At 39.2% G+C, this 18,476-nt stretch overlaps 1 protein-coding gene across 1 annotated transcript in view; it reads left to right on the top strand.

Moving 5' to 3' along the window:
• Atm (ATM serine/threonine kinase) overlaps window positions 1-18,476 on the top strand; it is a 114,173-nt gene that overhangs the window by 69,467 nt on the left and 26,230 nt on the right. The window contains exons 36-44 of the mRNA XM_021171910.2: window positions 9-185; window positions 1,030-1,207; window positions 6,658-6,745; window positions 8,861-9,016; window positions 12,456-12,543; window positions 15,156-15,244; window positions 15,323-15,425; window positions 16,149-16,297; window positions 17,889-17,993. Coding sequence (XP_021027569.1) covers window positions 9-185; window positions 1,030-1,207; window positions 6,658-6,745; window positions 8,861-9,016; window positions 12,456-12,543; window positions 15,156-15,244; window positions 15,323-15,425; window positions 16,149-16,297; window positions 17,889-17,993 — 1,133 coding nt within the window. The remainder of the gene's footprint in view (window positions 1-8; window positions 186-1,029; window positions 1,208-6,657; window positions 6,746-8,860; window positions 9,017-12,455; window positions 12,544-15,155; window positions 15,245-15,322; window positions 15,426-16,148; window positions 16,298-17,888; window positions 17,994-18,476) is intronic.

Here is an 18,476-nt window from a genome sequence, read left to right as displayed (position 1 = left end):
GCCTTTAGTTTTTAGAAGTGCCCCGATCTGTTAAAGAAGATGTTTTAGAAGGCCTGGATGCTGTGAATCTGTGGGTTCCTCAAAGTGAAAGTCATGACATTTGGATAAAGACACTGACGTGTGCCTTTCTGGACAGTGGAGGCATAAACAGTGAAATTCTCCAGTTATTAAAGCCAATGTGTGAAGTAAGAGGATTAATCTGACTTAGAGCCTATGTTTTTGTTGTTTGTTTGCTTTTCCCATTAATTTAAATTCTGTGTCTCTGATTGTGATCTACATATTTGAAAATAACTCTAAATGATGAGTAAACCATCCACCAGTGTAATGTAACCCACAAGTCCACGGAAGTGGCTCTCTCCGTTTAGCCAGAACAAACAGCAGGCTTTAGGTTTAAGAAAGCAACATACTAGTTAAATTCTACAAATTGTTGCAATAATTAGTAGTGATGCTTAAAGTAATTGAGATTATAAGTTATTTACGTTATTGAAAGTCAGCTCCTATTTCTTCACTGCCATTTGGCATTCTCCAGTATGCTTTCTGGGTGAAGCTATTCCATTTCACATGGAAGGTCTGGGACAGCCAGTTTCAGCAGATCCTAAGTAGGTGAGCCGGTCCCATTGCTAAGAGTGTTTGGGGCCTGGAGTGTGGCTCCCGGGGAGAGCAGGTACTGCTAATGAATGCATTAGTCAGTCCCTGGGATCAGTCCTGGTGCCTTGCTGCCTTTTTGTTGTTGCTGTTTTGAGATAGGGTCTGGTGTCTCCTGAACTCTGTGTGTAACCAGGATAACTGACCTGGTGTTCCTGCCACCTTCTCCCAAGGTTGGAAACCCTTTGCTTGGTATTGCTGGGTTGTTTTTGTTCTGTTTTGTTTTTCTTTATTTTAATCACTACTAGATACACACTTTTGCTTATTGTATGGAGGATCAGTGTAATTTTTAATTGATATGTCAGAGGAGTAGGGGAATGAACATTTTCAGTAAATGATGTTACTCTAATTCAAACAATTGAGTGGATATATGCCATGTCCTAGGCGAAAACCGACTTCTGTCAGATGTTGCTGCCATACTTGATCCATGATGTTTTACTCCAAGATACACATGAATCGTGGAGAACTCTGCTGTCTGCGCATGTCCGAGGATTTTTCACTAGTTGTTTTAAGCATTCCTCCCAAGCAAGCCGCTCAGCAACTCCTGCAAATTCGGATTCAGGTATCCTGTTTGTTAGTGTTTATACCGTTAGCATCTCAGCTCTAGATAAAGATGGTTCAGTAAGTTACAGGGCAGCTTTCTGCACACCCCTTACACCAGGCATTGTGCCTGCAGTGTGGACGTGAACCACCCAGCACTCCCGTTTTAGTAGTGGAAAAAAACATGTAAACAGACTCGTCCACATGTGTTGTTGTACCATGGAAGAGTTGAGATGGAGTTTTTATATTTTTAGACGTCTAGCCAACTACTCTTTAAAAACTTTACCACCAGCCAGGCGTGATGACTCACGCCTTTAATCCCAGCACTTGGGAGGCAGAGTCAGGCGGATTTCTGAGTTCGAGGCCAGCCTGGTCTACAAAGTAAGTTCCAGGACACCCAGGGCTATACAGAGAAACCCTGTCTCGAAAAAAAAAAAAACTTCACCACCAAGTCATGCATATTTTTGTAGGCAATAAAAGTTCTACAAATTTTTTTAATTACCCATAATCATACCCATAACCAAAGATATCTACATTTGGATTCATATGTATATAAATATAAACTTGTATATTTACATATGTTTTGCATTTAGATTATATCCATCTAATTTTTTAATTATTTTAAAGAAACAATTAGATTGTGTTTTACTTAATCTTCAATTTTACTTCCATGGTGAGAAGTGAGTGTTTCTCGGGCCTTAAAAGAGCATATCAAATAAATCACAGGAGCATTTCCGATACTATTTACTAACAGAAGTAATTACATTAAGGGGGTTAGGAAGACGACTCAGCAGGTAAGATGTCAGAGTTTGGATCCCCAGCACACCGGTAAAAGACATGTTGCATTTCAAGAAGTAGCATTTTAGGGGCTGGAGAGATGGCTCAGTGGTTAAAAGCACTGCTGCTCTTCTGGAGGTTCCTGAGTTCAATTCCCAGCAACCACATTGTAGCTCATAACCATCTGTAATGAGATCTGATGCCCTCTTCTGGTGTGTCTGAAGACAGCTACAGTGTACTCATATAAATAAAAATACAAAAATAATTAAAAAAAGAAGTAGCATTTTAATAAAAACCACACCTTAGTGTGTTTATTACAGTCATTTCAGCATAATTGTGGCTATTCAGTTGTCCCAGTTTTCTGCTTTGACTATGATGGGGTGGTTTGAAATGTCTTTGGTGCCCTTTTGACTTCATGTTGCTGTTTTTATGTATCCGAGTTGAGAGCTACTGGGGCGAGTTGACTAGTGCCTACTGAGTTAGAATTCTGTAGGGTAAGATCCAATGTCCTGCTGAATAGCAGAACACTCCTGACTGTGATTATGTATGGCATGTAGAAGCAGATAGACAAGCCTTTGAGGTATTGGAAAGTCCATAACCTGAGTTCAGTTCTCAGCTTCACATTGGCTGGCTCACCTATAGCTCCAGCTCCCTGGGGACCTGACACGCCTCTCCTCCATGGGTGCCTGCATTCACCTACACACACATTTTTAAAAATCTTTCTTAAAAAAAAAAACCTATTCTAAACAAATAAAATTTTGAGGAGATGAACATATTTAACCTGACTAAAACATTAAAAAAAAATACATTCCTGAATTGAAAAATCTAATGGCATCCCATTAATATGTATGATTTAAGTTAAAAGTTTTAAAAGAACAAATCTATCTGAAAAAAAACATGCAAATATAAACATAGACAAGGTTACCCCTCTTGTGGCCCTCCTAGGTTAGGAGCTGTTCATCTAAATAGTCTGGAATGGTTTATGGGTAAGGGTGCTTGCCACCAAAGCCTGAGTTTCGTCATGAGAATCCCGCACAGTGAAAGAAGAGAACCAACCTGCACACTCTGACCTCTGCATAAGCCCCGTGCAGCCAGTGCTCCCACACACAATGATTACTGTAATTATGTTTATTAATAAAATAAGTATAATCTTTAAAGCCCTAAATTAAAAATTATTGCAGACACTCTGCAAACTATGTAAAATATATCACCTATGTTTAATTGGGAAAATAGAGATGTAAGTCCACAATTACAAGTAACCATTTAAAGTCTAAATTTATTATAAGTACTGTTTAAGACCATCTTACTACTCACATTTATGCTCTGACCACGTAGTAGCAAAATCATCTAGTTTCATCTCTGCATAGAGTACCAATATTTAAAACTCTTACTGAAAATGACAATAAGTGTAGATTCCTATAAATCTTAAATGCTGTGTCTCAAGGTCTCACACCTTTGCTGGAATGTCTCAAACTCAGTTGTGTGAATAAAAACAAACACCCACACTACAACACTTTATCACCCATCTGAATGCACATCCTGCCAGTTGTGTTCCCTCTGTGCCCTCATCCTTTCTGCTTTCCAGCTCTGGTTCAGCAGTAGAGATCCCCTCACTGTCTTCTGAGTTCTACTTGATACTAGCCACCTCGGATGTACCTTTTTTCCTTTTCTTTTTTTCTTCTCCTCTTTCTTTCTTTTTTTTCTTTCTTTCTCCTTTTGAGACAGCAACTCAAACTGTCCTGAAACTCAGGCGGCAGTGGAGTACCCTAATTCTTCTGCCTTTGCCTCTCAAGTGCTGGCTATAGGTGCCATGACACCCAGTGTACACAGAGCTGGGGACTGAGCCCATGGTTTCCTGCAGGCTAGCCAAGCACTCTTACCAACCGAGCTACTCTCTCAGCTCCATCACACTCTGCTAACGTCCCCTGGGTCTCTATCCTCTCCCTTTCCCTGACTGACTGGTATTTTGACTTCAGATGTAACTTTCTCTTTGAGGCCTTTCTTAGTCCAGGTGAGGTGACTCTCCTGTGACTTCTGCAGCATTCTTACCTTTTCTCTCACACCCCTTGTGCAACCATGTTAAGAGCCTCCAGGCTAGTCAGCAAGCTCTGTGCGCAGGAACCGTCTTGATTTGTTCATGGTTGTAAATGTGCTAAGCACCTAGCACATAAGACATTGCAAACATCTCAAAGCAGTAGATATACCTGCTTCAGAAACAAATTATAATTTGTTTTTTCAATTGGATATTTTATCTATTTACATTACAAATGTTTTCCCCTTTCCAGGTCTCCTCTTCAGAAACCCCTTATCCCATCCCATCCCCCTCCCTCTGCCTCTATGAAGGTGCTCCTGTACCCACCTACCCACTCCTGTCTTCCTGCCTGGCATTCCCCTACACTGGGGCATCAAACATCCTCATGCCGAAGGGCCTCTCTTCCCACTGATGTCTAACAAGGCCATCCTCTGCCACATATGCGGCCAATGCCATGGGTCCCTTTATGTATATTCTTTGGTTGGTGGTCCAGTCCCTGGGAGCTTCAGGGGGGTCTGGCCTGTTGACACTGTTGTTCCCTCTGTGGGGCTGCAAACCTCAGCTCCTTCAGTCCTTTCTCCAACTCCTCTATTGGGGACCCTGGGCTCAGTCCAATGGTTGGCTATAAGCATCTGCCTCTCTACTTGTCAGGCTCTGGCAGAGCCTCTCAGGAGACAGCCATATCAGGCTTCCATCAGCAAGTACTTCCCAGTATCCAGGTTTAGTGGCTGTATATGGAATGGATCTCCAGGTGGGGCACTCTCTGGATGGCCTTTCCTTCAGTCTGTGCTCTACACTCTATCTCCATACTTCCTCCTGTATTTTGTTCCCCCTTCTAAGAAGCACTGAAGCATCCACACTTTGGTCTTCCTTCGTCTTAGGTTTCATATGGTCTGTGAATTGAATCTTGGGTATTCCAAACTTTTGAGCTAATGTCCACTTAACAGTGAGTACATACCGTGTGTTCTTTTGTGACTGAGTTACTTCACTCAGGATGATATTTTCAAGTTCCATTCATTTGCCTGCGAATTTCATCAAGTCATTGTTTTTAATAGCTGAGTAGTACTCCATTGTGTAAATGTACCACATTTTCTGTATCCATTCCTCTGTTGAGGAATATCTGGGTTGTTTTTAGCTTCTGGCTATTATATATATGGCTGCTATGAACATAGTGGAGCATGTGTCCTTATTACATGTTGGAGCATCTTCTGGGTAGATGCCCAGGAGTGGTATAGCTGGGTCCTCAGGTAGTACTATGTCCAATTTTCTGAGGAACCACCATACTGATTTCCAGAGTGGTTGTACAAGCTTGCAATCCCACCAACAATGGAGAAGTGTTCTTCTTTCTTTCTCCACATCCTCGCCAGCATCTGCTGTCACCTGAGTTTTTGATCTTAGCCATTCTGACTGGTGTGAGGTGGAATCTCAGGGTTGTTTGGATTTGCATTTCCCTGATGAACATTTCTTTAGGTACTTATCAGCCATTCGAGTTTTCTCAGTTGAGAATTCTCTGTTTAGCTCTGCTCCCCAAATAACCCAAATAGGGTTATTTGATTCTCTGGAGTCTAACTTCTTGAGTTCTTTGTATATATTGAATATTAGCCCTCTATCAGATGTGAGATTGGTAAAGATCTTTTCCCAATCAGTTGGTTGCCATTTTGTCCTATTGACAGTGTCCTTTGCCATACAGAAGCTTGGTGATTTTATGAGGTCCCATTTGTCAATTCTTGATCTTAGACCATAAACCATTGGTGTTCTGTTCAGGAAAATTTCTCCTGTGCCCATGTGTTGGAGACTTTTCCCCACTTTCTCTTCTATTAGTTTCAGTGTATCTGATTTTATGTGGAACTCCTTGATCCACTTGGACTTGAGCTTTGTACAGGGAAAAAAGAATGGACCAATTTGTATTCTTCTACATGTTGACCAACAGTTGAACCAGCACCATTTGTTGAAAATGCTCTTTTTTCCACTGGATGGTTTTAGCTCCTTTGTCAAAGATCAGGTGACCATAGGTTCATTTCTTTTTTTCCAATTCTATTCCATTGACCTTCCTGTCTATTTTTATACCAGTACCATGCAGTTTTTATCACTATTGCTCTGTAGTACAGCTTGAAGTCAGGGATGGTGATTCCCCCAGAAGTTCTTTTATTGTTGAGAATAGTTTTTGCTATTGTGGGTTTTTTGTTATTCTAAATGAATTTGCAAATTGCTCTTTCTAACTATGAAGAATTGAGTTGGAAACAAATTATAATTTGTAACAAACTCTTTACGTTATATTTTTATATTTATATGTTTCCTTTGAAATAAAAGGAATGCCACTAAATTAAATTGATTTCTATTTTTTAGAAAGTGATTTTGTGGTGCTGGTGAGATGGCTCAGCGGTTAAGAGCACTGACTGCTCTTCCAAAGGTCCTGAGTTCAAATCCCAGCAACCACATGGTGGCTCACAACCATCTGTAACAAAAATCTGATGCCCTCTTCTGGAGTGTCTGAAGACAGCTACAGTGTACACACATATAATAAATAAATAAATCTTTTTTTTAAAAAGTGTTTTTTGTGTTGGACAAGCCTCCCATCATAACCTTACAGTGTAGGACACACAGACAAGAAAAGACTTTCATGGCAGTGTGAGACTAAGAAGACATATTTCTGTTTTCGTTAGAGTCAGAGAGCTTTCTCCGATGCTGTTTGGATAAAAAGTCACAAAGAACCATGCTTGCTGTTGTCGACTATCTGAGAAGGCAAAAGAGGTAAAATGATAACCGTTGTTTCACGGGTTTGGGAACTGGGCACTCTAACTTCTTCTGCTGCTTTTTAATCTGATTATTTTATATGCAACTGTTTCAGACTGCTCAAATTGATTGGTGTGGTGCTTGTGCATTAAATTTTTAATTTAATAATCCATATGCAGGACTGCACCTGGGCTACATATGGGAGACTGTCAGTTTTGTCCCAGCTGTATCAGCAGGCATCCTGCAGGAGCTAAGTCATGCAGGCTTTAGCTTATCGCAGCAGGGAAGATGCGGGAACTGAGCACATGGTTTTCTAAGGTTATTCTCAGTACTGCAGCTGCTCATGAACTCGTTCTTTAGAGTAGCTGGGGTTGGATTTCATCGTTATCTTCTTTTATGAGACTAAAGCCTTTCCTGCTCTGTGCCAAACTTACCATGACAATCTCTAGTAAGTCTGTGACATTGTCATGGGGGTGATTTAGGTAAGTTACTTTACAGTATAGTATCTTTGTTTCTATTGTAATTTTTTTTTGAGACCAGGTCATTGTAGCCTAAGGTACCTTTGACTACAGTTCTCCACGTAGCTCAGCATAGCCTTGAATTCCTGACGTTCCTCCACTTGGAGTGCTGGGTTTTAATAAGCATGTACCATTGTCCCAGGCCTTCAAAGGGTTATTAACAAAGTTCAGAAATAGCTCAAAATGGGTAGTGCAGCTGAAGTGTGCTGCTAGCAAGTTACCAGAACTCTGGAGAAGTAGCTCAGAGTGGTCTGGTCCATCTTACGATTTTTCAACTTTACATCAATGTGTGGCAGCATTCAGAGAAAGAAAGCTGGACTTCAGATTCCGGTCATGTTCCAGGCTGGTGAAAATACAGCATGATCCTTTTTTTTCTTTCTCACCTTTGTAGCCCTGGCTGTCCTTAAACTCACAGAAATCTACATGCATCTGCCTCCTGAGTGCTGGGACTAAAGGATGCACCACTATGTTCAGCAATCCCTTCATGAGATTCTAGATTGTGGGTCTTTAACAGCCCTGTGATGAAGAAGATAAACCATAATTTGTGCCCCCATAGTATACTGTGTTGTTATGATTTTCTATAGGTTATGTGTGATAAATGCATTTTTTAACTTAAAGTATTTTCAACCTGGGATGGATATATTGGCCATAATCCCACCCCAAGTGTAGGAGCATGCATGATTTGGACTCGTAGTAATTAATGCCTCATATGGTATGTATGGTGGTAATGACAGCTGTTAGTAAAGAATGGGGTGATGAACTGGAAGAATAATAGATTATTTGACCCTACATGCATTTGTGTTGTAAGCAATGCATGCCTTTCATAACATTCTAGTTCACAAACAGATTGTTTTCTTGCATTTAGGGACTTTGTGATTAGAAAGTTTATGACTTATTTTGTTTTATTGTAGATCCTTTTCTAAGAAACCTTAACTGTAGCTGTGAGTACCTTTTCTGGTGTTGGGAGGTAGTTTCATCTTGGGGCCAATTATTTCAGACTTCATGAGGTAGAATAATATTAGCAAGGCATAGAGAAGATAAAAATTCTTTTTTTAGAGAACATTTTTTAGTGCTGGGAAGATGGCTCCGTGGGTAAAGTGCTTGCTGGGTAAACCTAGCATGCTGCACAAGCCTGGTGGCCTGACTTTAAGTTGCAGAACCTGTATCAAAGCTGGGCTTAATAACATATGCATCTAACCCCAGTGTTTATAATAGGTTATAGGAGGCAGAGACTGGAGAATCTCCAGAAACTTCCAGGCCAGCAAACCTAGGATATGCAGCAATAAACACACGAGGCCCTGTCTTAAACAGGCTGAAGGCATGGACTGACCCCCAAGGTTGTTTTCTGACCTCCACATGTGCTGTCCTTTGCAGCCAGTGATGTAAAGGGTGGGTACAGAGCCCAGATTGGTTCGGCATGATGCCTAGTGGCTTTCTTTAGATTCTCTGAGAGGTTATGCTCCAAGTCGACGGAGAGCCGGCCTTGTAGCCATGCTGTCTCAGAATGGTTCTTGCCATACACTCAGGAATTATGGCTTGCGATGACACCGTACCATTTTGCTCCTTTCATTGTTTATGTTAGAATGACAGGACACCGTGTTTAATTCCCCTCCAGACCTTCCTCGGGAACAGCCTTTGATGACGCTTTCTGGCTGGATTTGAATTATCTTGAGGTTGCGAAGGTGGCTCAGTCCTGCTCTGCTCACTTCACGGCCTTGCTCTACGCAGAGATCTATTCAGATAAGAAAAGCACAGACGAGCAAGAGAAAAGGCAAGTGGATTTTGAGGTTTGGGTTTTGTTTTATTTATTTGTTTATTTTTTCTTGTTTTTTTCAAGGAAAGGTTTCTCTATATAACTACCCTAGCTGTCCTGGAACTCACTCTGTAGACCAGGTTGGCCTCAAATTCACAGACATCTACCTGCCTCTGCCTCCCTAGTGCTGGGATTAAAGGTGTGTGCTACCAGCTACCAGCTACCACTACCCAGTGACATTTTGGTATTTAAATTGGCGTTGATACTGTTTTCCGTACAAATGTATAGTAAAGATTTATTTTTGCCCCATTTTTCCATTTAAAAAACATTTTAGCCCGAGATTTTCTATATCAAAGCAAAATACTTTTTTAGGAAGTAATTCTCTGAAAATATAGAAATTGTAGTTATATAATGTGTTCTATTTTATATTATAAAGACTAGACATAGGAAGCTAATGAAGAGAAACAACAACATTTGGTTGTTTGTATATTCCCTACAGCTAAGCTAGCATTTGGAATGTAAACCACCCATACATGTGTTTATGACTGAATGATTTCCTAGTTTTGGTTACATTAGGTTTACCTCTAATTCACATTTCAGAATTCATTTTACTCTTTGACTGGAATGTGATCAGTCTGTGTGTGACTAAGTAAGTTTTATTTATGTGTTACCTGCTTGTATTTCTAGCTACTTCAACTCGATTTCCTCTGATTGAATTAGAACTTTTATAAAAAGCTTAAAAATACGATATGGATCGTGATGAAAAATAACCAAGAAACTAGGGTATTAAATTACATTATACGTTTTATTATATGAACCTCCTTTTAGATCCCTGTCTGAAATAGCCTAGTGTTTGTGTTTATAGATAGCCTCACTTTCTTACCAGTAATTCAGCCTTACTAAGAAATTAAAATCACAAATGTGAGTTATGCCAATACATACATTATTTTTGCTATTAATAATGGTAGATGCCATTAAGCTGGAAATGTAATATATTTGTTTAGACTGGAAAAGTGGGACCAGAATTCTCATGTTCTACAAGTCGTTAACAGATTTAGACTGTTCACTTCTGGTTTGATATTTAAATCTCTGCTTTTTGGTTGAAAACCATTAGAGATGTACATTATGTGGTCACTATCGAACATTGTAACCCTGTGTGTTCGTGGTCACTATAAATCCATGAAGACAAGTGCACAGCACTGATCGCAGTTTGAGTGAGTTTTAGTATTTTGAGTTTGTAGAACAGTGTTTTTTATTAATCAGGAGCAAATAGTATGTCCTCTGTGAGTATAAATAGAAGCATCTTAAATTTGAATGTTAGCCATTATGTGAATGGAGCAAACTTGTGCAGAGCTGCTTGCCTTCAAGCAGGTGTGCCTGCATTTGCTTTGCTGGTCTCTTTGGGCTTCTCCCCCAACTTCCAGAGAACTGATGAAAAAAGAAGGACAGATAGACAAGGTGTACGGAGACTGAGAAGTGCAGGAGTCCACAGTGGCTCTGTTAGAAGAGCCAACCTGGAGACCTAAGATAGTAAGCACACTGCGTTTGTAAATAGAATATAGGCAAGCAGTTTACCTGTACTGTCAAGGAAACAAACCACAAGTATTCTCTATTCAAGTTGTTTACTAGAATTCTTCATAGTATGTACTTAAAGTACTGTTTTGTTAGCATGTTCCTGAGACACTGCAATCTCAGAGTTAGTGTCCACAATCTGTGTAAAACAAAGTCAGCTCAAGGCTTATCAGTAAGACTCAGAGAGCGGATTTTTACAGCCTCAGATGTCTTACTGTTCCAAGATCCTAAAGTAATGCCTGACAGTAGTATGTGCATCTGTGTTACATGTGTGATGTCTGACAGTAGTATATGCAGCTGTGTTACATGTGTGATGCCTGACAGTAGTATGTGCATCTGTGTTACATGTGTGATGCCTGACAATAGTACGTGCAGCTGTGCTACATGTGTGATGCCTGACAGTAGTATGTGCAGCTGTATTACACATGTGTGATGCCTGACAATAGTACGTGCAGCTGTGCTACATGTGTGATGCCTGACAGTAGTAAGTTCAGCTGTATTACACATGTGTGATGCCTGACAGAAGTATGTGCAGCTGTATTACACATGTGGTGCCTGACAGTAGTATGTGCAGCTGTGTTACATGTGTGATGCCTGACAGTAGTATGTGCAGCTGTGTTGCACATGTGTTGCCTTGATGAATTGGAGCTAGATGGATATTTTACATGTGTATCATATCTGTAACTGAAGGTCACAAAGCAGAGTATCGTCAACAGCATTCTGTCACTCAGTACCCCCCCTCCCCCCCTGTACCAGCCTTCTGAGACTCTCCCAGGGGTAAAGGTGACCTTCAGTGTATGTTTATCATTCCTCCAGTCTAGCAATGTCATATTACTTGTCATATTAGTATGGATCTTGAAATACAGTGTAGTATTCTCTATTTTTGAGTTTTATAAGACATTTTCTATGCCACATTTTCCACCCAAGTTTTTAATATCTATGCTCCCTATTGCTGTTACTCTTTACTGCCATGGTACACTAGAGAAGGCACCACAGTTTGTTACCTGTTCTGTCAGCAACATATACCTTACTGGGAGAACTGCTGGTGTGCAGATTTTCAACTTAGTAAGGTAGTGCTGAATTGTGTTAGTGTGTGTGCTTTATCAGACTGTAGTTGGTAAGAAAAGTAGTTTATTGTATAGTTACCAAAGTGTAGTTGATTAAAAAAAAGAAGAAGATAAAAGGATCCAGGAGCATTTGCTACATTGGAAGGAGGAAACAAAAGTGTAACTTCTTCTATTTTGAGGGAAAAATATAGAAAACACAAAACATGTTTTAGAAAGATATTAGAGGGGGCTATCATTTATGGTAGTATTTAATTTATATATTGGATTACTATAGGCACAGTAGCTGTGATGATACTAAAATTGAGTCACTTACCAAGCTATAGCACCCAAATACATAAATGCTTAAAGGTGAGGTCTTAGAGTGGATAAATCTGAGTCCTCGTCGCATTATCACCTCTAGATTTCAGTTGCTCTCGCTTATTTTCATCAGATTTCTTTCTTTTCAGTTTATTGGGGGTTAAATTGTGTCTTATGGTTTTACTATATGTATCTGCAACTATCAAGTTAAACTTTAAGGAAGACCACTGATAGAATATTTAGGATCTGTATTGCAAAACTTCTGTTTTTAAACAGGCCTGTTTTAGCATATAACTGCTGTTTATACAATAGTGTTATTATGAATAATTTCCACATGTAGAATTAATATTCTCAAATTTTTCTTTTTTCATGCCAGGTCTAAATGCTATTCTGTGTTAAAGTATAAATGGTTTACTGTTCTTTTTGCAACCATAATTAGTTTCTTTATGTTGAAGTATAGAATGAATATATAACGTTGGATAATATGTTCTCATTAAAAGAGATGTTTTTATGATAAGCAGAAGTCCAACATTTGAAGAAGGAAGTCAAGGTACAACTATTTCTAGTTTGAGTGAAAAAAGTAAAGAAGAAACTGGAATAAGCTTACAGGTAAATATTAGAAACCCTGTGATAATTTGTATGTGATATGTTGGATTATCTTCTCATAGGGATATAATTGATTTTAAAACTGAAACTAGGGCTGGTAAGATGGCTCAGAGGCTAACAGCACTAGCTGCTCTTCCAAAGGTCATGAGTTCAATTCTCAGCAACCACATGGTGGCTCACAACCATCTGTAGGGGGATCTGATACCCTCTTCAGACAGGCATGTGTGTGTGTGTGTAAATATATATGTATGTATGTGTGCTCTGCTGCATATATATATATGCAGCAGAGCACACATACATTGAATATAAAAACATAATTGTTATAAAACTGAAACTACTTATTGAACCTAGAATATTTATAAATTTATGCTCTGATTAGAGAAGTGATTTCCAATGTCTACTCCTCCACTTTTTCTATAACACTGCATAAATAGTGGCCCCTCTGACCTTGAATAAAGGCTCTTTTATTGCTGACCATGACACCATGACCAAGGCAACGTATAATAGAAAGTGTTTGATCTGGGCTCATTGTTTTAGAGAGTTTCATCCATGATGGCAGAGCAAAGGCATGGCAGCAGGAACAGCTGAGAGACAGAGACAGACAGACAGAGAGAAAGAGAGAGAGAGAGACCCGTCCCAAAGCTCATGTCCTCCATAAGATTGCAGCTCCTGATCCTTCTCAGACTCTTCCACCTAGGGACCAAGTATTCAACCGTGAGCCTATGGGAACATTCTTATTTAGACCACCACATCCCATAATTGTCTTAATCTCCCTACCTCTGCTCTTGTCATGACCATCTCTCTTATTAAACTAACAAACACCTTCCCTTTATCTCGAGTTATTTGTTCTTGTTCAGAAACTTTGTTATGCTGTGCCTATTCTTAACTATATCATGAATATTTCAGACTTCTACTGTTTAAATCGTTTCTGTTCTTGGATCTGGAAGGAGCTTCTCTCTTCTGTATTCTCTTAAGGTGTTGTCTTCTTTCCTTTCACATCCAGACTTTCCCATGATGTCTGTAGTTGCTCTCTCCATTTCTTTCCTTCATTCCATTTAAATGGCACTTGCCTAATGTTTTCCATGAACTATATATTGCTTAGTCTATTAGTCACCTTTCATTTTTTTCTCCTTAACTTTTTTTTTAAAGGTTTATTTATTTTATATATATGAGTACCCTGCCACTGTCTTCAGACACACCAGAAGAGGGCATCAGATCTCATTAGCCACCATGTGGCTGCTGGGAATTGAACTCAGGACCCCTGGAAGAGCAGTCAGAGCTCTTAACCACTGAGCCATTTCTCCGGCTCTCTCCTTAACTTCTGACTTCACATCTAGTCATGTGTTGTGTGTGTGCTTGTATGTGCAGGCCATAGGTTGACATAGATGTCTTTAATAACTATCTTATTTTTTTGAGACAAGTTGTCTTATTAAATGTAGAATTCACTGATTTTGCTAGGCTGGCTGATGAGCGAGCTCTAGGGCTCTGCCTGTCTGCCTGTCCAGAGCTAGGATCACACATGCGTGCAGCTGCTTTGAGCTTTCTGTGATTGTTTCCTGAGCTCCTCAGCCCTGTCTCCGGCTTGCCATGTGATCCTCTATACTAACATTTCTCTCTTTCTCTTGGAACTATGTAGTTTCACCTTTCTGTACTGATTTTCATGAGTATTTTCTTATGCCAAGGACTGTTAGATCCCTAATGTTTCAACTCTTAAGGTTTTATTACATGTCTATGAATAGAAATACTTGAATAAGAATTATATGTAGACTTATACCAATATTGATGGATTTGTATTTAGGAAATATTTACCACAGCAAAAATATCAAGGCAACTAACTTGCTTGCTCAGTTTCCTATGGAGTGTGGCTTCTGGTTTTTTTGGTTGTTTATTGTTTGTTTCTGCTTTTTTTCACTGAAGTTAAACAACACTAGGCTTTCCTGTGTAAATATCACAAGAAGTATTTTAAGTAATTGCTGCTTTAAATGCAGCATATTTCTAAAACTATGGGCATTTTAAAGAAAATTTATAGCCTTCATTTGCTCCAATTTCAGTAGTTAAGGTTTGCAGAATTTTATTCTTCCATTTACAGTTTTATTTGTGGACAGGATTGTTTTGTTTTGTGATTATTGCTGAATGTGATTAAAAATCTAGTATGTTGGTATGCATATCTGTTTCATGAATTTCCTTAGTTCTATTATTTTATGCATATGGGTATTTTGTTTGCATGTTTGCTAAGTGCATCACATGCATGCCTAGTTCCTGCCAAGGTCAGAACATAGGATTCCGTAGTCCTGGAGTTACAGGTGATTGTAAACCACCATGTGGGTGCTGGGGATCAAACCTGGGTCCTCTGGAAGATAAGCGCTTTTAACTACTGAGCCCCTCTTCAGTCTGTGAGCATTACTTCTAAAGTAGACCAACCATTTTCTTGTATAGGACAAGACCACTGTCCTATACAATGATTAGAATACTTCTATTTCTATCATTATATTTTACTTTTACAGCACATTTATGAGTTGTAAGTTGTGAGTTGATAATGATAAAATTTAAAGCTTATAAAATTCATGAATTGATTTTTATTTTCAAGTCTCTGCCTTTGGTATTTCTGTTTTCAGGATCTTCTCTTAGAGATCTACAGAAGTATAGGAGAGCCGGACAGCCTGTATGGCTGTGGAGGAGGGAAAATGTTACAACCCCTTACTAGGTAAACTGCACTTTCTAGATAGTAATTCTACTTCTCGAATACAGAAACAGAAGATGTTTTCACCATCTTTTCTTACAGAATACGGACCTATGAACATGAAGCAACGTGGGAGAAAGCCTTAGTAACTTATGACCTGGAGACCAGCATCTCCTCCTCCACCCGCCAGTCAGGAATCATCCAGGTACGCTTCTGTCTGTGTCTGCCGCCATCAGTGCACCTGTTAATGTTAATTCAGTGTATCAGGGAAGTTTACACAGGCAGTAAACTTGAGACCACTGGAGTTGAACTGTCAGATGTGAGGCTAACGCCTCAGTACACACAGGAAAGCTGCACAGGTCAGTGTAGTTTGTTGATAGTACCTTTATTACCCGAGAGCAGAAGACCCTTCCTGAATGTGTACAGTATGCCAGGAGGCACTAGTAGTGCTTCACGGGGCACTTAGAGTTTGCATTAGAGTTGGTCCCAGAAACTGTTACATCTATTCCTAGTTAATAGGCTTAGGTATTTTTCTATCAAACATTAACATTCCCCGTAAATATATATGCTACGCAATATTTTAGAATTTTAAGTGATACTGTTAATTAAAATTTTTTAATTATTATTATTATTACCATTATTATTATTTGCTGTTTTCCCTCCGCTAGTCCAATGGTTCTCAATCTGTGGGTCCTGACCTCTTTGCGGGTTGACTGACCCTTTCACAGAAGTTACACATCAGCTATTTAAATTATGATTCATAACAGTAGCAAAATTACAGTTGTGAAGTAGCAATGAAAATAATTTTTATGGTTAGGGTCACCACAACGTGAGGAACTGTATTAAAGGGTGGCAGCATTGGGAAAGGTTGAGAAGCACGGGTCTTCTCTGTGCTGACATATTTGATTGTGTATTTACCTCCTTTCAGGCCCTGCAGAATTTGGGGCTCTCCCATATCCTGTCTGTCTATCTGAAAGGATTAGACTATGAAAGACGAGAGTGGTGCGCTGAGCTGCAGGAGCTGCGTTACCAGGCGGCGTGGAGGAACATGCAGTGGGGCCTCTGCGCTTCTGCCGGGTGGGAGAAATGGACTTTCCAAAGCAGAGCCCTTACAGGGGTCTTTCTCTGACTCTGAAACTGCACGTTTGATTGCTTTCTCTTATCTGTGAATATTAATGTGTTGGGTTTTCTTGTTTAATATATTTCACAGAAAGTATGGCCTGACTTCTTAATTTAAGATACAGTAGGCAGTTACCACAATGAATCTTGAATTACATTCTTTTTTTTTTCTCTCATTAGAGAAATTATATCCCTTGCTTCAAGCATTTTGAAGATAGACATTTAAAAAATGTCTTTTCCTATGAGAATATTGTATGTTGGATTGAGGAATCTAAAGACAAGTGTAAGCCTTCTCCCTTGCAGTTCTTGCTGCATTGTAGTCATATGCACTTTTATTGGCTGGGTGATAAAATAAGTTACCCTTGTTAATATTTTGTTGTTGCTGTTGTTGCCATTAGAAAGCAGTACCAGGCCCAGAAATAATGGTGCACACCTTGAGTCCAGCACTCAAGGAATCAGAAGCAGGTGGATCTCTGGGCTTGATGATAGCTATGTCTACACAGTGAGTACTAGGCTAGCCAGGGCTACACAGGAGACAGTGCCTTAAAAACAAATAGATAACCAGGCATCTTAAGATGTATTGATAAACCAAGTTATGCTAGAAGGTAAAAGTTTTAACCAGTATGTCAAATCACTATATTTTTAAAATGATAACCAGAACACCTAGAGTACTGAAGGATTTAATAACTACATAAAAATCTTTTAATGATATAACACTGAAAAAGTAAGTCATTTTAATTATCTTAATGGAAAAAATATTTTCATATATTGGAGTATTTATCAAATTTTATTAGAGGAATGGTATAAAAGCAGAGTTATTCATTTTTTTTAAATTTTTTTTATTTATTATATGTAAGTACACTGTAGCTGTCGTCAGACACCCCAGAAGAGGGCATCAGATCTCATTACGAATGGTTGTGAGCTACCATGTGGCAGCTGGGATTTGAACTCAGGACCTTTGTAAGAGCAGTCAGTGCTCTTAACCGCTGAGCCATCTCTCCAGATCCAGAGTTATTTATATATAGAAGAGTTTTGTGTGTTTGTTTCAGGACAGAGTTCCTCTGTGTAATCCTGGCTGTCTCAGAATTCACTCTGTAGACCAGAGGTAGAGCTCCTACTTCTGCCTCTTGAGTCTGGCACTAAAGGCACTGCCACCACCTCTCAGCTGTTCTCATGTTTTCAATATTCATCTTAAATATAAGATTGAGAACCAAACAGAATTTCTAAGGTTTTTTTTTTTCTTTAAAGAATTTAAATGGCCTATAAAATTCTTTCCTTTTCCTACTGCTTTGTTTTATTTTGTTATTTGCTTGTTTGTTTAGATTTTACTATGTAACCATGGCTGGCCTTGAGCTCACTAAGATCCACCTGCCTCTGCCTACCAATTAAAGGTGTGTGCCACTGCACCAGCTACATGTTTTTCTTAATTTCTGCAAATTTTTATGAGAAATCTTAATTTTAGTTCTCAATGTTGTCCTTTGAGTTAGTTAGTTACCATGACTATCTCGGAATTTTCTATTTTTAAATATGGTTTTTAATCATGTCACAGCCAAGAAGTAGAAGGAACCAGTTACCATGAATCATTGTATAATGCTCTGCAGTGTCTAAGAAACAGAGAATTCTCCACATTTTATGAAAGCCTCCGATATGCCAGGTATTATAAAAAGACAAATTGTTTTTATATTTAATGCTGTGGCTGCTATCCTCAAAATGAGTAGTTTTAATGTAAGCATTTGCATCGATGAAGGGATGAAGGCTTGGTGGCTGTGTTCAGATATTTGTCATCCTTTGCTCTCAAGAAAGACTTTCTTCAGGACCTATGTCAGTTCTTCACTCTGAGCCCTCAGGGAAAGTGTGATAGTGTTCTCTTTTTGTTCAAGTATCCTAAAAGAGTTGACTTTTGTCTTTTCTAGTTTCATGGCCTTCACTCTCTTACTGTCATAGCTCTGCTTTCTTTTTTTTTTTAATTTTTAATATTTTTATTACATATTTTCCTCAGTTACATTTCCAATGCTATCCCAAAAGTCCCCCATAGCGCCCCCCACTTCCCTACCCACCCACTCCCATTCTTTTGGCCCTGGCATTCCCCTATATTGGGGCATATAAAGTTTGCAAGTCCAATGGGCCTCTCTTTCCA

This window comes from Mus caroli, chromosome 9 (genome assembly GCF_900094665.2).
Source record: "Mus caroli chromosome 9, CAROLI_EIJ_v1.1, whole genome shotgun sequence".
NCBI lineage: Eukaryota > Metazoa > Chordata > Mammalia > Rodentia > Muridae > Mus > Mus caroli.
This window is presented reverse-complemented; position numbering and strand designations above follow the sequence as displayed.